The sequence below is a fragment of the Athene noctua genome, chromosome 3 (assembly GCF_965140245.1).
Source record: "Athene noctua chromosome 3, bAthNoc1.hap1.1, whole genome shotgun sequence".
Taxonomy (NCBI): Eukaryota; Metazoa; Chordata; class Aves; order Strigiformes; family Strigidae; genus Athene; species Athene noctua.
Window position 1 is genome coordinate 54,861,223 of NC_134039.1, and position 21,693 is coordinate 54,882,915.

General features: G+C 37.4%; 1 protein-coding gene across 4 annotated transcripts in view; it reads right to left on the reverse strand.

The window, feature by feature from the left end:
* Window positions 1-225: 225 nt before the first annotated feature.
* PPHLN1 (periphilin 1) overlaps window positions 226-21,693 on the reverse strand; it is a 71,357-nt gene continuing 49,889 nt past the window's right edge. For all 4 annotated transcript variants that reach the window (XM_074903027.1, XM_074903028.1, XM_074903029.1 and 1 more), the window contains one exon: window positions 226-2,408. In XM_074903027.1, the coding sequence (XP_074759128.1) occupies window positions 2,199-2,408 (210 nt within the window). In that variant the 3' untranslated portion in view covers window positions 226-2,198. The remainder of the gene's footprint in view (window positions 2,409-21,693) is intronic.

Consider the following 21,693-nt stretch of genomic DNA (forward strand, 5'->3'; position numbering starts at 1 on the left):
CTGGAACAGGCTCCCCTTGGAAGTGGTCATAGCACCAACCCTGTCAGAGTTCAAGAAGCATCTGGATGATGCTCTTAGTCACATGATTTAGTTTTAGGTAGTCCTGCGAGGAGCAGGGAGTTGGACTCGATGATCCTTATGGGTCCCTTCCAACTCAAGATATTCTATGATTCTGTTATTGTAAGCTTAGGTCTTACTTTACAGAAAAACACTTGAAAAACCAGATACTTTTATCATAGTAAATTTAATCAGGCTTCTAGTAAAGGAGATTCCTAACAAACTGTACAGTAATAATGGACATTTTTAATCAAAAAATATATTAAACATGATTTCAGTATTTTTTTCATTAGCATTTCTAACCCAAAGCAGAAACTCTGATGTAACACCCCAAAGGCTCTCGGTCCTGTAGACAAGTAGTGTAGTGCTGTAGTTACACATTTGCCTCAGAGAAGACTTTGCCTGTGGTTTCATGACTGATCTCGGTTGTTGTCAGAAGAGGCGGGTGAGGTCTAGCTACTGTGCCACAACAGGTTGCCTCTCTTCCCTGCTCTCCCCAAATTAGCATTCTGTAGGATCCGTGAGCTGATTCCCACTCACTGTGCAGCCCACACAATCCCAGGTGCCAACAAGGTAAATTGCAGGTCATCTCCTTTGAGCAATGTGAACTCTTAGAAACCAACAAAAGCCAACTGCAAAACCACACCCTCCTGACATTAAAACTAATCAGCTATCTCAGGAATCTGATTTAATACACATTTAATATACCATATAATGATTTGCATGTGTAAAGTGCTGTGATGCATACAGTACTTTGTACAAGCAAAATCACTGCTATTTCATTAATTTTTCTGCATACCATTCTGATGAAATCTGAGAAGCTATCTTGATAAGGGGGCTGAATTCAAAGACTTTCATTCAGAATACTGTGCACTTTGGAAATGGTGAGCTTTGGTCATTAGTCCTTTTACAGAGTTTCACATGCTTCTAAATGCAAATGTATATAAACAATTGTGCTTATACTTACCTCTTTGTGATTATGACTCAAATTGTCCCTTTCCTAAAACCCAGTACCTTATTAAATGTAAAGCTGTACACAATCCAATGAGTCCTAAATACTTTTCATCGCTGAACAGTAATCATGTAGCAGTGGCAGTCTCTTGACTGTCCTCAACCATGGTGCCCCAACTACAAGTTGCTCTATCAGGTCAAAAGTGGTGGCAGACATTACCCAGAATCACCTAGGTTTGAAATTATGATGAATTTGGGCCTTAGTATTCAGCTTCACGTTACACCCAACCCAAAATAATCTGGAGTTACTAAAGAGATGGTCCTGCCTGCTTTCCTTGCCCCACCTTGCTACCTAATTGTTAAAACTGATGGATGCAAAGTGGTGAGAAAGTGTAAGGGGGGAGATGGAGAGAGTAGGAGAGGGGACTTTCCCTGTTCAGTGGCTGCCTGCAGGTAAACTTTGTGAGATGTAATCAAAAACTTAACAAAGGAAACGTTTAGTAGCAAATAGTAACAAAAAATTGAATTCATCCTACATAATACTGCTTACCAGTAATGACTCATGATATGAAAACAAAATTTAAAAGGCATTTGTGGAACCTGCAACTAGAACAAAAATGCAGCACTTCTTATATCAAGTAGTTAAACTGCTCTGGCAGTAGAGACTAGAGATAACCCTTAGTGTAATTTTACAGAATGAATCTGAAGTTTAAAATTAAACTATAATAAATAATTTAAATCGTGTTTGTGAACAATTTTGCAAGTCTTCCCTTCCTATATATATAAACCCAAGACATATTTCTGCATGTTGACCAATGAAGAGCTGCTTCTTGTTATTTTAATAAAAATACAGTGTTTGAAGTTACACTTACAGACATCAAAACATAAGTACACATACATCGGACTGAACATTTTTTCCTAGGTAACCGTGTAAAGGTTTCAAAAATAGTTTTGTCACTTTACAGCATTTTTGAAAAGAACATCCTTTCAAAGGAATATACATCAACAAGTACAGGTAAGGAAGAATACAATTGTGGAGACCACAGTGAATAAGATATAGCCACCTGAGCTACTACGGAGGAGGGCAGGGCTTGGGTTCAAATGTCCAACAAGATCTCTTTCCCCACAAAAAGCAGATTTATGTATTATGGCATACACAATGTAGAGGATCTAAAAGCCTATTTTTGTCCTTAGTATGAGCCCTCTTTGAAGGATTCTGATAGATCTTGATTGGCAGCATCGTACTGAGCAATGAAATGTTTGAGTTCTTCAATGCATCGCTCACCTATTTCATGCAAATTCTGCCTCAGGGCAAACTGAATGGACTTCTCTAACGATGGATCTTTATCGATCAGCATCTTCACTACCATGCCAAAGGTTTCACAGTCTTGTCTGTAGACCTAGAAACAACACATTTTAGAAAACAGTTAAATGCGAGACCCTTTAACACACCAACAACCTTCATTGAGTTTGGTGCTATTGCAGATCCAAACAAAACAAAGAATACTGGATTTAACACAAGTTTCAACTGCAAGACATATTTGCATACACTTCTGACCTGTGGTAATACAAATGTAACTAGTTCAGAACTATCTGGAAATAAGAAATAACTCTTAATGGAAGAAAAGCATTTAAGAAAGAGATTAAATTCCTCTTGCAAATGCAAAGCCAGATTTTCATTGCAAATATATATAAAATTAATTTAACTGTGGCATGTCTAGCAAACTCAATTTTTATACAATGCAAGATTAACTTAGTTTGTAATCTTTCCTAATACTTTAAATACAAGTTGTGTTCAAATAATTTCACCAAATTATGTTTGCATGTTGGATATCTGTTTCTTGTAGAGGTCCTTGACAAATATGACTTTAATTAGTTTGACTGCACTGGTGATTCAACAGCTAAGGAGAAGAGAAATCCTGGCAACAGTTTACGTGAACCCGTCTGATCGGGTACTGCAGGGAATGAAGAGTTTGCAAGTCAGTTATGTACCACAGTTGAGGAGAAGTAAGTTCTCATTATCACTGTTTTTCAAACAAACGTGACTGTGCTCTTAGGTGGTTTTCAAAAGGAGTCAGTCAGTGGGCTTTCAAAACTTCTTTTCAGATTCCAGCTAAGGTTATTAATCAAAGCACCCACCAAAAAAGGAACCTGTCAAAGTCTTCCAACTGCCAGATGCAGTTCATTTTCACACCTCTGTGGCCAATTTCCATTTAGAAAATACACTGGCTTTTTGAACGAAGATAAGTAAGTTTTATATCTCTATACATTTTTTAGGAGAAAAAAAAAGCTAAAATGTTGATATTATTCAGAGTATCTTTTAATAGGGTGTGCTTGTTTTTTACAAAATGTGTGGCCCTTTCCTCTCATATTTATCTATATTGTCGACACAAATGATACAACTGTATATAAGCAGTTTCCCATTAATAAAAAAGAAAGAAAAACGCAAACAAAAAAAAACCTGCAACCAAACACCACCAACACCGTTTTATTCTTAAGGACCTTTCCAAGGGCAGCTCAAGCATATTCATGTCAGAGGAGCAGTAAAAAAAACCCAAAACATATTCTGCACACAAATTAAACTATTATCAGAAACACAATAATTTAACATGATACCTTTAATAAAGGCAGTTTTCACATGTTTGATAGTATATTCTATAAAAATAGTTTAAAACATGACCCACTTTTCAAACACTGGCTGGCAAATAAAATAAAACCTTCTGGAAGAAACATTTTCCAAGGAGATTAAGAGGTCAAAAAGAAGAGTGCAGCCCAAAACAAACTGGAGCTAAACATCTTAAGTGTGGAAATGGTATGCACATGGCATTTTTTCTGAGTGGAGGTTTGTTTCCTGCTTTGTATGTTCAGTTCTTTGGTAGTAAAATATCAGCATGAAACCCAGACTCTCATAGTTCATGTTCCACAGCAAGTAAAACACAGCACTTGCTAAAAGAACTTCAAACAGAGTAAATTTGGGTTACTTTTTTTCAGACTCTTTCCAAGGAAAAAGCTCAGGAAGAGCCACTGTCTTTCATTAGCTGTGAGACAGACAGATGGTATTTCACTTTGGACAACTCATACCTTTCAAGTACTTGCAGCGTGCTTGCTAGCACCTTCACAGAATGATTTCTGAAAGGTCTTTTCTCCCCAGAGCCATTTTTTTTTAATTGCATGTCTATTTGTCCTATTTTATCACCTTTGAAGTGGTCAGACCAAGGATGTGTGAGTGATCTTCCACAGGTAAACAAACCTGGTAACTGTCAGTCTTCAGAGGATGCCATGCAACACCAGCACAAGTGAAATCCTGACACTAATAGAGAACACAGGCACATCACCCTGTCTTCTGCATAGGAAGGCACCCAAACCTACAACTGAAGGAAAAGCTCTACTTTTAACTGGTCTTCAAATTAATGGTAAATAGTGCTATCTACTATTGCTCTCTCACACCACAAAGAACTAACCCAGACGACATTTTCTGACCCTTAGCATACAAATATTAGCTCAATTTAAGCACATCTTTCTTCAAAACTTTCACAAAAGAAGACTTGGAGGAGAATCAAGAGAGCCAAGTCACTGCTGTCACAACAATCTTCATACACGAGATGAACATTTTCAATACTTTGTGACAAAAGACTTAAAAAAATAGAATTGACCTAAAATAGGGGAAGAGGGCAAAGGTGGAGCAGGAAGGCAGTTCTAACAACAGAAAACAAAGGAAGCAGCTCAGCTCCTCTAACAATAATTGAGCAATTTTCCCTCAACAAGCTTTCTACCCCAGCTGCTAATTCTGATCCTCCTGGTGCAATCTGTCTCCTTCTCAACTGTGCTGATAAACCTATTTGTATAGCTGCGACGTAAATTGCATCACTGAGATAATCCCTTTTAAAATTACTTCCCCTCCAATTAATGTGATTCAGTGATTCAATTGTAAAACCACATGCATCAGCACAACTGAAAGAACTATAAGCCACAGTTGTGAAGTGGAAGTAACTTCATAAACCAGTTTACATCTGAAGCCAGTGCACAGCTACCAACCCTCAGAGAGGAGTTACTATGCTTTGCAAAAGGGAGTAGAGATTATCAATTACAAGAATATCAACTATGGAAGATATTAATTACAGCTTAATGGTACAACCAACTATTTGAAAACAATTGTGAAAGCACTCAAAGCTCTTGAAAAAGAGGATGGTGACATGGCATATTAAAATCCGTCTTCTGGAAAATAAACTGAGAATACGATGCTTGAGGAAGAAAGAAAACTGCAGGAAAGACTCCAAACAAGCAAAAAAGCTCTCTGTTGTAGAAGAATACTGGAAGAACTTGTGACCCAACAAGGTTTGAAAATAGCCCTATCTTTAAAATTCCAGCTGATGTTGATTTTGAGCTCAGACCATAGAAAGCTCATCTGTAAACATCTGGAATTAAAAACCGAAAATGATTCCATGTGTGTGGAAAGAAGAAATAACGGGTTTACATTAAAAAACAAGAAAGGGAATAACACCAACAACATGATTATTCTGTCTGATATATATGTCAGGTAATCCTGAAAACAGCTAAAGCCATAGGGTGATCATTTACCAAGGCCCTAGCATACTTTTACTCTCTGACCTAAGCTACAGCGTCAGGATAATGGAAAGAACATGTAACATTTTAGTAAGCAGATGAAGGAGAAGCAGAAACAGCTGTTCTCTTCCCAAATATATCTTTATTTTATATACGCATACACAAAATATATATATATATCTCCTATGAATAATAAGTATATTAGCTGACTTCAAGTTGCCTTTGAAGAGTTTTCCAAAATCAGCACATCTGGCATCTGTGAGGTCAGAGGCTCAAAAATATGCCTACTTTTATATTATTCTCATGGCATTTTAGCTCTTTTTAGTCTTACAAGATAATAGCACAGAAACTCTGGCTGAGATCAACTGTGCTAGTCTCTGTACAAGCACTTTAGGCAAATCTAAAGGTGTCATCCACCTGCAACATGTTAATAGAGAAAACTAAACCAAAATTTGCACTTAAAACTGTTGAAATATAACTAAAAGACCTTTACTTCCAGATCTAGCTAGAGCAATGGAGTTAGTCCCCCTGGTTGGAGGTGATCAAGCCCTAGAACTCACCAGGCAGAATGAAACTTTTGAGAACTCCCTAATCTGTGTCTGTGCAAAGTTTTCACAGTTACCTTCAAAGCCTCATTGACAGTGACTTACGACACTGACAAAAAAGAGATGAAAGATACCATACATACTCTTCTTCCAGCTCAGCTCTGGGACGTTAAACTCTGATGGGGAAGAAAGAAGGGTGGAAGCAAGCATGTGCAGACCGCTCATGTCTTAGACTGCTAAATCCCTCCTGCAATGATAATCTAAAAATGGTCTTGGCTTAAACCAAAGAAAATGTATTGAATGGCTCTTTTGATGGGTAGAAAACACCATCACCAAAACTTTGTTACAAATCTGAACTCTGGGCATGGATGAAATTATACCTAGCTAGAGGATACCCTTGCTGACAAGTCTACTACTCACTGACAAAGTCTGCATCATTTCCTTCCTCTGCCTAGCACAGTCTCATGTTCTCCAAAACTGTTGCAAAGCTGCTTGTATATTTTGCACAACAGAGATGCTGAAAAACAAGAAGGGAAGTCATGCACCAAATTTCCCCAGCTTAGCTCTACAGTCTGTGCAAAGAAAGACTTTTTAACTTCTCAAGGTGATTCAGAATAGCTAAAACTACAGCTTCTGCTCTAAGCAGCCTTTGAAGAAGAGGGAAACGAGGGAAGTCCCCTGATAACTGGAAAGGCCCTCAGGAAGACTGGTCCCACCAAGCTGCAAGTTAGCTTCGGTATCTCCCACGTCCACAGCTAGTAGAACGTCCAACTGAGTAGCAAATGGGAGACGCAAATTTCTCTGTCTCCGAAAGGATTCAACTGAATTTTCACTTCTCATTTCTGGGAGAATTGTTCTAATGAAAAGTGCTTTATTTTATATAAATGGAGACAACATTAACTATCTTCTCCAGCTATGGTTTTGAATAAATATGACTGTGGCACTTTAAAGCGAATGCTATATATATATAGCACTATAAAGCGAATGCTCTTCGCTTTATACATGTGTAAAAGCCTCTTGAATAGAAATCATTAAGAGACTTCTGCATGCAAGGCTCAAGCAGCTTTATGCAAGAGATGGGCAAATTCATTTCAATGCAGAAGGTGGTACTTCTGCTCACAAACACAAGCAGGACCACCAGGCATGAGGAGGACCACATCCATTAAGTGGATGCGATGATTTAGCAAGTGGAATCGATGCCCATGTTTTCGTATGTAATTTCCAAGCCCTTGCTTTTTTCACCACAGTCTTCCCTGTATTTTTGAGCGTTCTTATCATTCCATACATTTACAGATTCATCTAACACTCTCTCACCTCCACTAGGACTCCTTCACAGCAACATGACGCAACTCTAGGCTCTCTGAGCAGCTCTGCACCATATGTATACAGCCCACCATCAGTGCTTGTGAGTCAGCGCTCATCTTCTGAAATGCCTGTTCTCAGCTCTTCATCCAGAAGGCCAAAGACCCTCAAGGCTCTCACTTCACACAGGGGAAGAAGTTAGCGTTCTGAGTGTTGTGGCTCAGAAACCATGTTAAACAGCCTGAAACCCTTAGATACTAACTCATCCTTGAGAAGACACAACATGCCCAGCAATCACAGTCTTGTATCTGTGATTCATGCAAGTATTCATTTAATATTATATTTCAGAACACAGAAACTTTTCAGTTACTAAGGGCACATTTCCTACAAGTATCAAATAGCCCATGCAAGGAGGAAAGAAGCAACATGCTCACTGGTAGTTGTTTGATTTCTGACAAAGACAGAGTTCGAACTTGCAGAGCACAAGTATAGCACAAGTTTGAAAGCCGTATCGCATTCCCTCCAGACATCCCAGTAATGAAAGAGCAAACCACCTGAAATTTCTCTTGCTTCAGTGATGCCCCAGGGCTCCTCTACACCAGACAGAGGTAACAGCTTTTGCTCCCCCAGCTAAACGATAGCTAGGTTGGTATAGCCCTCTGGTGGTATAAGCCAGCTTCTTATTTCCCCTCCTCAGCAGACCTAAAATAAGTCTGACAAAGCACTCTTCTGTTAACAGAGACACATCAATGCCAAGATTTTCTGGCATAGGTAGACAGACGATGAGCGATAATTTTTCTTGTATTCCTAAGAGCAATACTAAAAGATTTTGTAATGTAGACCTAGCTCTAACCTGATTGCATACACAGTAAGATTTTGCACTATAATTGTGCACATAAGCTCTAGTAAACTGGGAAACTACTATACAGTGAAAGATTTCAATATTGCTGGTATCACAGTATCGTCTTTGCCAAAGACATCTTTTAAAAGGAATTATTACCTCTCCTCAAATAACTGCTTAATTTATTTACATATTATCTTGGATTTTTCTCAACCATCAAATTAGACTTTATTAGCTTACACAAAATCTACTCAAGTACAATGAGCTCGTCCTCTACCGAAAGAGTACAGAGAAATTTTCATTATTTCAGTGGCAGTGTAATTGTACTGTTATGTTTATGAGTATAATATATGAATTTATAGCTCCACAGTGCAAAGAATGCTCAGAACTACCATTAAACCACTTGCAGACAATTTGCATGATCAAGACATTTAAAACTGGTTTTTAACCAAGATGAACTATTTTTCATGGTTACAAAAACTAAATTAATGTACAACAAATTCAATACTTGGTTACAATAGCCATATACAATTTTAAATTATAAAATACCAACAAGTCTACCCTGTTCCTTTCTTAAAAACACACTAACAATTTTGCCTTGAATCTATGTAGTAATTTCTGCACCCATTAATCAATGTGTTCACAGACCAATTAGATATGCATTGAAATGCAAATTGGGGGAAACAAGTTATTTAATCTACTATGTAATAACGAATAATTTCATGTTAATTTGCTACGTACTGAATATATGCAAAATATTAAAGTTATTTTCACCTAAATGCAATTCTGCCTCCCTTTCTATTGAAAGTTTCAAGTGCTCGGTTTAATAGATTTAATCAGCTTTCAGAATGTAAGCCCACCGTTTCTGGCATTCAAACACCTGACTGTAAGGTCTGCTGGAAGTCCCTCATGTGGAATAGATGCTGATACAGCCCTCACCTTAAAAGAGGTGTCAATTCCAATTTGAACTCTGCTTCGCCCTCAAGGACCCGTGAGCACAGTGCAGCAGGGCTGGGCGCTGGGACCCGCAGCGCCTGGGAGGGGGCCCCTGGGAGAGGCAGCTGAGGCCACCCGCCTCTAAACTCTCCAGAAGCCAGTCTCTCTGCTCCCCACACGGGCCCATGGTGTTTCTGTTCGGCTGGTCTACAGCATCTTGCGTTTATGCCACAGCATCTCCTGCCTGCGCTTTTATTTATTCTTTTCATTAAGCTAATTTGAACAAGAAAGATTCAGTCTAAAACAATGCTTCCTGCTTCATTTTCAAGCAGAATTTTAGTATGAAAAGTGCTCTGTAAAATTGGGGAGTGGGTAACTATGTCTACAGTACCAAACTCTGCTGAGCTTACATGAACATTTTAAGGCTGAAAACTCTGAAGAGTTGGCCTGGGTCCTGAGACACAACTCTGGTCTTTTCCACATTGTTTAATACACTGGGAAGAAAACATGCAGGCCAAATTATTTACTTGCATGAAACCATTATCTCCAGTTTAAGCTCAAGACATCATTCAGATACTCCTTTGCTTCGTATCATGCCCCTGGTGACACCTCTGCAATTACAGTGAAGCCACGAGTTTTGCACAGGGTGGAGGCATCCACTGCAGCGCAGAAGTCTGTGACTGGCTCAGGAGTGCAGTGACTGCAGGAGCACCCAACAAAGCCACAGAGCCTTGTCTTCCACACGTCAGCCTCATCTTCCTATGTTTTCTGTTGTGCAGGGCTCTGCTCCTCAGCAATACTTCTAATCACCATTTCTGTAGAGAAGCACCATCCCTCAACACCTTTCTTCTTCCCTTCACCATCCAAACAAAAAAATTACATGGTTTTGTGTATTTACTCAATTTTTATAAAGCAATCTGAAGATGGAACATACAGCTTTTGCATAATACTGTTGAGCAGAGCCAAAACACACCAAAAAGCAATTAAAAGACATGTCCTCAACAATGGTAGTGTTTCCACCTCCAGCTTCACAACAAGGACAAATCTGTTGAGCAAGGCTATATAGTTTTGAACAATCACAGCAAAAGCCAACCTAGTTGCTACTATTTAGAAAACTGCTCATATGAACTACTGAACCATCTCAGCTAAGTGAACAGGGAAAGCATCACATACAAAGTTGTACTGCCTGGCAATTAAATTAGTATCTGGAAAGTTCAGCAACAGAGCTTTTGTTTGCAAAAACTTACATTTTCCAAATAATTCCCCATTGCTTTAAAATTACTACACGTTTTCAATGAGAAGCAAGACATTTACTATAAATATACTGCTAGGAAGTCCATGTATTTAATAATTTTTAATACAACAGTGGAAGACTTCAAGCAAATGTTTAAATGAACAAGAACTGATACACAGCAAAAATGTACATGACTATACACTTCATTTAATGTTACATTTTGGCAAGAGCAAGTGCATTATTACTTCTTCAAGAAATGTCTTTCTCAGTCAAGCAGAAGTAGCTCCCATGTGGGAGAGCAAGGACTATTATGTTACATGGTTTTACTGGAGATAATTCTTCACTAAACCAATCAGACCACATAATAACAGCATTCTACCACCAACTACAGGCCCTTGGAGACCAGTTTGTGTGTGGCCTAGATTTCATAGGCTTCTTTACAACAGATGTGTTGGATGAGGGTAGTGTTACTTAATATATTAACTTGTGTGTTCCTTAGGTAAAACAGCAGTAATAGTTTGAGTTCTACTTCTTACACATCCTTCTTGTGGAAAGCGTGTGCCTTCTGCAAGCAGATGACATACCTGAATTCAAATAATCTACAGCAATTGCAATTCATCAATTTCTAAACCTCACCAGAAGTACTGATAATCTCTTTAAGACATATCAGTGACATCTCACATATAAGAAGCTGCATGTTTAAGAATGCCCAGCTACAAACAACTGTGCAGTTATGTCCAAACATTTTCTGAAAGAGCAAAAATGTATGTATTTATTAATTTCTCTTTGTTCTATAATGATCTTCAAGTCTAGAAACTTTATCTTCATAGAACCATAAATGAAAACAAAATCCTAAAAGCTCTCCTCTCTGATGGATGCTAAAAAAGTCACATTACTTGAAATGCACCAGTTCAGGATTAAACAGGAAATAATCAGCTTTATGCCAAAGGAAGGACCCCACCCTGAAACTTTTTATTTATAAAATACTGAATTGATGGAAAGCTATTTCCTAAATCTGCTCCATGGTAAACTTATTGCTCCATCCAAAACAGGAAGGGTGAAGTTTATCTACAAAAGACTCTGTGTTAATTCTCTTGTTAAAAATGCTTTAACAGCTTTCAGTTATATGCACTGACCATAAAGGGAAGTTATATTCATTTAAACTTCATCAGTATGGGCTATATACTAACAGCAACAATTACATGACAAACCAATCTTCAGTGTCATAAAAACATACAAATATTTTTGTACAGAAAATACAGTAGCTTAAAACCCACATATATGGACTGTGTTGCAGTCAAGATCAACAATGATGCATTTGCTTTTACCAAGAAGTGACTTGTGGTGATTTAGTTTTCCCTCAACGAAAGTCTTCATACTCAATTTCAACAAATATCCTCAGCTACAAATATGCTCAGATTCAACATTCTGCATTTAAGAGGGCTCATTTTTGTTAATGGGCAAGACAGAATTTTACCTTGAGGTGTGCATCACCTGTATTTGATTCCATGGCACAATGTAAACGAACAGCAAGAGAAGAAAACAAAACCAATAAAACTTCCTTTTCTAATTAAGAGCAACTCCCAGCAGATCAGTTGTACAATTAACTGGTAGCAGCACAGTTATTATAAACTCAAAGCTAGTGGATTGATGAGTTGCAGAACCAGCCCTTAAATGAGAAGACTTTCACACCATCACTGTCTAAAGAGCAACTTCATTTTTTTTATCTTAAATGGTTAAAAAAATGCTAGAGGAATGGGCATGCCAAAGGCAAGGGTTTTTAATCATGTGTGCAGCATAAAGAAAACACTACACAAACTACTGTATGTAACAGACAACTTTTCAGAAAAGAAAAGCAACAGCTGCAAAACGAAAAAAAACAAACTTAGATTACCAACATTTTATTACTTAATGTTAAACCTTAAGGTTTCTGAAAGTTTAGAATTACTTCACACATTGTATTAGCCTCACAAATCGGTTTTATTAGTGCCTCAATAATGGATCGAATTTTTTTCATGTCCAAGTCATTGTCCTGTCTCTACCCTTCTAAATATTCACTTTCACCATTTACTTTAAGCACTCATTTCAAATATAAAATCAAATAAAGGAAAAAGTAAATTTAGACCATGTTTTTGAAGACTTCTGTAAGCTTTCCCTGGCTTGTGGATATCTTTTTCCATATGCAGCTGTGACGGCTGAAAAGACTATTCCCCTTTCCCAGCTGTCACCATCCCCACACCAGAAACCATCACACCACTTATTTGTGTGAGCCAGCAATATACAGGATTACTCCTAAAACTCATTTTTAGGCAAAATCAGCCTAATTAGGTCGCATGCTAGCCCATCAGTTGTGCTGCTGGGAGGAATTGCCTATTCTTGAGTGTAAGGGCAACGAGCAGCTGTAGATGACATCTAGAAAGGACATTTATCTATAGCCTTACTAGTGTGTCCAGTCTCTGAGCTCATCCAAAGACTGCTCATAGAACAGCTACCTAACCTAGATAAAGCACACAGAATCTGTGCTGAAACAAGCACCTATCTCAGCATGTATCTTCAGTCAAATACAAAATAAAGAAGGAAACAGAACACAAAACTAGCATAATGGCTGGGGCAGGAGCAGGTCAGAAATGCTGTATGGTGAAGCCTCATTTTTCATTGCAAAGATGTTTACCCCTTCTGTATTTTTAGGATTCAACACCCAAACTATATCTCCTTCTGAATCTGTTCCCACAATTCTAGCTATTTCCACTTTAATTTGGAAGCAGAAATCTGATCCAAAAATTGGTTAAAATAGAAAGCATGTCTTTCCCCAAGAAGAAAGCCACAAGGAGTAGAGATTGTCTTTTATGGTTAGTAAATCACATGTCTTAGGGCAGTGATTACCAATTGTGATTCGAAGGGAACATAGTGGGAGTTCTGCATTTACTCAGTGGATACACCACTGACTGTATCCCACAGTACTTGTAATTAGTTATTTGGTAAGTCTGGCTTACAGTTCATAAGTAATATTGAAGAATCACAGCAATTAGCTGGTTCAAAAAAGACTGGGAGTCACTGATTTTCAAATTGTGAACTATTTTTCCATGCGAAAAACAAGCCTGTTTTGTATTTTAAAAAGATCTTTTGAGACTAAGAACACTGGCTTTCTATTTCCTCATTACAAGCCTTTATTAATGAGATAATTAAGCAATGCTGCATTTCAGCACAAGAACTGTTACCTATCAAACTCATTAAAGGAATGTCTGACACATTCAATCCAGTGTCACTGAACATTTTCCAGAAGTTGTCTGATGGGGTGAATTGACAGAGGACAGATTTGGAATGAACTTGGCAAGATACGTGGACACACTTGTGACTTTTTGAAGTATTCACTTGTCTTCAGATTCTGGCATCCAATGAAAAGCTTTGATTCTTTTTGAGTCTGGCTTCAGTCAGCCCTTATAAAAACTATTATGAACAACAGAAGAAAACTGGGATCATCAAATACTGTTTTGCATTGGTTTGTTTGGGTTCTTTGGTTAGTTGGATTTTTCTGAGAGTGCACTTTAGCTCCATGTTCTTCACATAGCTTAGAGCAGCTTTCTGTGATCCCTGACACCTATAAATTGTGAAAACACCATGATGCAACAAATTCACTACGGAAAAAAAACGATAACAGAGATATTCCTACTACTCAAGAGACCAAACCTGCACAAGGATACTAGAGGTCTAAGACTCAGTCCTCTTGGATTTACTTCATGGAATGTCCTATTTATTCTAACCGTAAAACAAGGGGGCTGATTATGGTACTGGTATTTGTTTACTAGTAATGATGGTAAAGCATCATGTAAATTAACAAGTCAATTAAAAAAATTAAAGGTAGAACAAATTAGCCACTACCCAGCAGTTCAGTCAGTTTCCCACAGGTCAAAGATTTGAGTATCACCAGCAGCATTATGAATTGTGGTCACTTCAGAGATGCAATAAGTTCTGCCTCTAGTCAACACTCCAATGCATCGAACCTCGCTCTGGCAAATCACATAGGCAACGAAAAGGTAAGGTGGAGTTGACTCTTCAACTTTCCATTTCAAATTATCTCCAACACCTTGATGATTTGAAGATGTCCTCAAATAATTACAAAATCTGTTAATATCTGCAAACAAACTTACTTTGTCATATTAATCTTTAGAGATACATAACCTATTGTTTGAAGTCTAAAATAATTCACTTCAGGGCAGACACCAAAACAAACAATTTCAAGTCAAACAGCTAAAATGTGGGGAGAAAGTAAGCTAATAAGGAGGTAATACAAAAGAAGATCTAAACTAGATAATGAAACTGGAAACCACATAACTTATATGTGAAAGTATTTATTGAATAAAATGTACTGTTACAATAAATAAACTTTTAATGCTGTATCTCTAAGCAAAATAATAGCTGTGGCTGATGAAGTCCACTGATACTGGATTGATACAGTGTGTTTTGGATAAGAACAGCATGGAAAGAGAACAGCGAAGTCTCTTTTGATAAGCAGAGCTAAACAGTTTACTGCCTAAGATAAAAATAGGTTGCTAAAAGGTCAAACACTTTAGTACAATAGCCAAAAGAAACAGCACCATACCATTTACCTTTTAACCTTACTTCATACAAGATTACCATGTGCTCTCAAAGATACAGAATAGACAGGGGTTATTCATACAAACATATCCTGAAAAATAAGGCATTCCTCACTTCATGCAGCCTTCCAGAACACTTTTTTTTTAAACAAACAAAACAGTTCATGCTAGTAAAGATCTATCTGAACTATGCTGTCTGGAAACAGAATTAAATGAGAGAAAAAAATTTAATTATTTAGAGAAAGACAAATTAAATAAAAAAACACAATGAAAATTAATTATATTTTCTCATTTCATTTAGAAATTCCAGTGGGCTTTTTGATTTTTAAAATCACATAGGGGTATAAACACTGCAAACTTTCTATTTTCAAATCAGCTGGTAAAGACATCAAGGATTAGTATCCACAAAGGATTGATTTACATGCTAAACAAAGGATTATTTATTTAAGAGTACCATGGACTGTGTAGAATGATAACAGTAACCATTTCATTAAAAAAAAAAAAAAAGAAAAAGTTGCCTTCTACAGGATAAGTCAGTAGCTTACACTCTTAATGAAGAAAATATGACTAACACTTTCCATTTGTTGGCTGCAGTGCACTGAAACCAGGTCTTAGAACTATTGCATAGTTTTAATATGATCCATTGGCTCAATTAGTCTTACCTCAATTTTGTATTAACCTTTCTTTCACTTGTTCACCTCTTCTCTTTGTTCTCCTTAGTCTACATTGCTCAGCAAACTACACTGTGGACAAAGCCAAATCACTCTTCCTGCTCCAAAGACCCTGCAGTTGGCCAGCACATAAAGAAACCACTACTGAAACCCTGACTACCTTCACTTCTGCCACCACAATTTTATCCAAGTCTTCCTCATTCCCTCAGCATGTCTTCACTTAAGCTCTCATATAACCTAGCTCTCTGAAAAAAATCAGAAATTAATTGAAAAAAATATTTCACATCAACTGAATTATCAAAATATCTCTGTACTACCTTGTGGCATAAAATGCATTTACATCTCACCCATTTCTAGCACATACAAAAAACATAAACAAAAGGTATGTTTCATAACTAAATGGAAATATTATTTAAAGAAGAGAAAGAAAGACTGCCCACTGTTACATTACACACATATGCACACATGTTCTTTCAGAGCTATAACTTTAGATATCTAATACAGTAGCTTTAAGGAATACAGTCAAAAGCTATATGCTTACACATTAACACATATATGCTGAGCAATTAATATTTAAATGAATCGCAAGCATATCAGTGAAACCTTGTACCCTTTACAGGCATAAAACCTCACCTGACATGAGACACTGAGTATTCAGACTCAGTTAACATATTAAATGACTCTTTGAAAATCTTAGTTGATCCACAACGGACAAAACCAAGCTCACCACTTTATCCCTAACAGACCTCTGTATATCTTAATATAACTCTTTAGCAATATGAACATATATTTTTCAAGATTACTCAGTCTTACTGTACAGAAACACTTAGTCAAACAGCACAGACTGAAGACAACCTGAAGCCCAAGATAAAGAAGTAAGACATGAGCCATGTTAATATAAAGGCACTAGACTTTCAAAAATAACTGGTATCATTTTTAACAAAAGGGTTATACGTGATCGAATCCTGCTTTTCCTAAAGGAGAAAGAATAATTTTTATGATATTGTGATTCAAAAAGTGGACAAACTGGTACACGTAAAGAAAGGCTTGGTGTTGCAAAGCAGAGGTTACATTCTCTGAAGTCCCCAATGTATAGCACAGGTTTAAGACAAGCAAGGTTACCTTGCTTGTCTTAATTAAACCTTACATTTTCACTATCAGAAATATGTACATGCAAAAACTACATTTCCCCCATCAATAAAAAAAGTATTTGGATCAATATAAATGAACAAGGAGGGAATATTCTTTACAGTAGATGAGATACTTCTCTTCGGAATCACTGCTCTGGCTGCTTACCATGACATGAGTAACACCTACACAAATTAAAAGGCTCTAGAGCCAGCTCATTATAATGATACATGCTTTTCTTGGTAGCAAAAAGCCCATTCTGCTTAAAATAGAAAGGAACACTCCTAAAAGTTTCTTTGGTAACTTATCTGGGTCATGAGAGACCTCATAATTACTTTAAACTCAAGATTAATTTTTTTTTACCACCCCACATTCCCCAAATACCAGCTGACAAATGACACAGAAAATTCACACACCAAGAACGCATACTGTATTTAACTATTTTTTAAAAATCTGAATTATCAAATCACATATAAATTCACAATTTTAGATTTATCATATCTGTACTAGATATGTTAATGACTTAATACTGCAACCATTTTACTGTATATTTACCAGTATACAGATTATAATTATCACATTTGGAATGCAGATGTAATTCCCAAGCCAAAAGGAGATTGCAAGAATAACAAGATCAATAATTCTGTTGTATGTATTATGAAACATTTCACTTTGTTATTAAAAGAACCCATCACTTATAGGTGGGCTTAAGAAACCAATAGTCTAAACGAAATCAAGGGTGAGTCAGAGACCTTTCCAGAGCTCAGAGTTAAACATTTAGGTATCCTGTTACTAGAAAAATCAAAGGGGAAAAAAAACCCAAACATTAAGTGACCTCAGTGAAACAGGAAACAGAATCTTAGAGTTTATCTTTGCTTCTGATTTAGCAAAAACATAGTTGCAAGAAAACATCCTTCAAAAGCAATGTAAGAAAAAGGAAGAACTGTACAGTGAGCTGTAGTTATGCCTAATAGTAAATTTGAGAAAAACTATGAAAAGCATTTAAAAATTATTCAGGGCATTTTTGAGTTATGGCTACACCAACACTTGGGTAAGCAGATTAATAATTTCATTAAAAACTAATTTTTACATTAAGAAATTATTCACATTAACAAAATATTCACATTCAGTACATTTATTTGTAGTTGAGAAATACAGTAAACTGAATCAGACAACAGAACAATCAGCAGTGACTGATATGTTTATCAAATTCTTCAATAAGCGATTTCAGGTACTCGATGCAGGAACGCTGTATTTCCTGCCTTATGATTGTAGCTTCCTGCAGATGCCTCAAGGGCATCCAGAGGAGAAGACACCAAGTTGGAAGCACCTGGCTGTTCCCCACTTGTTTCTGGAACCAGAAATAGCAACAAGTTTTCTTGCATGATGTAGTGTCTCCACCCTCCAGCCAGGGAGAAACTCCACTGCATTTGCCCATGGGCTTTAGAGCTTCAGTGGAATTAATTCCCATCTCCACCCATGTTCCTCTTGTTCCCCATCTCATGCTTTTCCCCACCCTCTTGGCTGCAGTTCCTGATCTTGGCACAACTTTTTTTTTCAACTGCAAGTCCAGTCCCACCCTTGTTCATTGCTTCCCACACTCCCAATTCCCAACTGTACCTCTCCTGTCACCACAAATCCTTTCATCTCTTCCAGATTTCCTCCACCCTCCAATTCAGGGGTCACCTCATTCCTCAGCTAGACATAGTTCCACTCTGCCTCTTCGTCAAAAACTCTTGCATCCCTCTGTCTCTGCCTTCTGGATGGTCTCCTGCATCCAGTCTTCCTCTGGTCTTCCCCTTGGCACGGTCTCTCTCCATAGAGAAGGAACTTTGACAGGAAGGTTCCCAACTTGACATGCCTTCCTACACTGGTTTCTCTCAACTGTGAAAAAACCTGCACTTTTGTTGGGGATGGAGGGGTGCACCAGTCATTGTCAAGAGCTGGTAAAGGTACAGTCTCCAGCCCGTTGCTGGGGGAGTTATGGGTAAGACTGCCCCACCAGCAGAAGTCATCTAATTACAAGTTTCAAGGAGGCTGCATTCAGCTCACAGGTGCCCCAAAATGAACAAAGAGACATCTTCATTTTAAACCATGTCTTTGTTAAAACTTTCCAGTTGAGTGGGAACATTTATCTATAATTGCACACTGCCAGTTCTTCATCACATTATAGCTGACAGGCAATAAATACGTAAACCATTCAGAAATGTTTTGATCTTCATTTACCTAAAGTGTTAATACTTTAATGATCTGTAAGAGGTTAAGAGTCTGAATTAAAATGGACCATTTAGTTTACAAAACTAAGCATTTCACTATCAAAACCACTGGAAATTGTGACTGCTCTTTCCTCTCAAGATCTACTCAAGAACTTTAGTGGCTGAAGTAACTGGGTACCAGCTTGGTTCACAAGCAGACCAAAGTTCAGCTCCAACAGGCCAGCTGGAACAAGCTGTCATGAGGGTGCCTAGTGATGCACTAGTGTTCCCAAATGAGTAAATTCTCCAAAATATGTAGAATGAAAGCTACCAAAGTTCAAAGATGGTGAGGTGTCCTAAAGGAAGAGAGCTCTCATCATGGCAGCTTTAGATAGAAATTAAACAGAACTATTTTTAAAAGTTTTATCTTCCCTATGACAAAAATAAACAGTCACTACGCAAACAGTTACTATAGCTTTTTATAGATTTCTGCCTGATAATTAAATAACTCTGGGTTTCTAAGGCAGTGCTTTCAAGTTACTGAATGTTCAGAGATGATAGTGGCTTGACACACAACACAGCATGGATAATCACTTGTGGCAGCAGGGACATTTAAGGAACCACACTGTGAATAACAGAACTGGTTAAATAAATATCTAAAAACTTTTCATTCTTTTTCCTGATCCGATTCATAGCCAGGCCCCACAAAGGCTCCTGTGCCAACACAGCAGACAGTACACACAGAGATGTAATTTTTTAAACTATGGTTGTCACCAAACTCTGGAATGTGCAGCTGAGGTCTGCAATGGTACAAGTTGAGGGGGGGGTTGTTTTGGTTTGCTTTTTGAAACAACTGCAGCACTTGCTTAAGGGGACTTTCTGATGTCTAATGAGATGCAATCATATTATGGTCTTTCTCCACCGAACTCATACAGTTTCTGCTACTGCCTATTTTCATAAAGCCTGTAACAACTAATAATCTTGGTTTATGCTTAAAGTGAATTTAGCTGAAAACTGACAACAGAATCAACAGATACACAGCACAGACACTCTGCAACTGCATAAGCTAGTTTCTCCAGGAAGCCAAGTTAAAAAAAAAATGTAATAAAATGGGCAAATTTCCAGTTGAAGATGATCACTGGAAATGATCATGTGTCAGCATACCCTAATCTATTTCTCCTTTCGTGTTTAAAAATGCTTATGTGGAGATTTTTTTTATTTAGATAGTACGTGACCAAAAGAGTTAATATATAAATTACCTACTATACTAAGGTGGTGAACTGCTTGTGGGGAGTAATTATGGTCAAGTAAGTACAGCCAGTATCCACCCAAGTACCATGTTTCATGCCGTAATGAAACCAAGTATTTAAGCTATCTGGGGGGCAGGAGAGAGGGAAAGATTGCTAGCATGCCAATTAAACCATGAAGAAACAGTATCAAACCCATCTATTACAAGCTATTAGTGTCACTCAGAGCAATACTCGAAGTTCAACAGTTCAGAAAATTAATGTATAAACAGTCCTTCTCAAGAAGCATGAGCAGCTAAACAACAACATGACCCACTTGATTTTGTCAGTCAACTTCTGTGACTTTATAAATCAGGTAGACTCTATTAGCCTTTCAAAGTCAAAGTACCAAGGTAAAACAGGCACACTACAACTTTGTCCTGAGGGAAATGTAGGCTCTTGTTTTTCTGCCATATTTTGTGAAACATGCCATTGTGATATCCATACTAGTGTATGTCCAGCCAGTCACTGAGGACTGAAAGTCACATAAGTGCAAATAAGAGTCAAACAAAACAGGAAAGTGATCCTTGTGGGTTGGTGATAAATGATGATATGCATTAGTCATTTACACCTTAAGATAAAAATCTAATGTTTTTACGATCTTAACTTACAGAAGAAGAACATGCATAAGCAACTTATGCAACAAAATATTTCTTCCCATATCATTTAGGGAAGTACATTCCCAATTCTGATGCCTTTTGGAATTATCTTTCTAAAAATAAAAAAAATATGAAAAAGACCTGTAAGATCACCTTATATTTTAAAGGTCAGAGCAAATAAATACTTTCTGTGACAAGCTTTTAAGATACAAACCTATATAAATGCTATATACACTCAAAACAATTTGAACATAACCCATATAACAGTCCTCTAAATTTTAGCTTTTTTATTTTAAATAATTTGCTTGCTTTCCAAATGCCACCCAATTAATGGCTGTCAGATCACTAACGTTCACAGAAAAGAACAAGCTATTAAAAACATCTTTAAAACATACTGAGTTTAACCTGCTCAGTTAAACAACTGCCAGAAGAAAGAAGACATCAGGCTAGGCACTGAGATACAGAATATAAAAAGAAATAGAAACTTAAGAACCAGGTGACAAATACAACCTGTCACCAAAAGTGTCTTTGGTCACAGATGACCCTATATTTATACATGAATCAGTGTTGCAAACAAACTAGATTACAAATGGATTAGGGGATTAAACTACATGTACCAGCAAAACTGTCATAGTTTCTGGTATAAGAGCAGCTCTACAGTCTGTAAAACACAAACTACATGAGTCTATAGATTCACACCTCAGCAGATTTTCCCTACCTACAGGTTGCCTGTGTGATACTCTTCTGTTGCTGTCTACTCTCACTGCCTGAGGTTTGAAAGCTCTTGTCA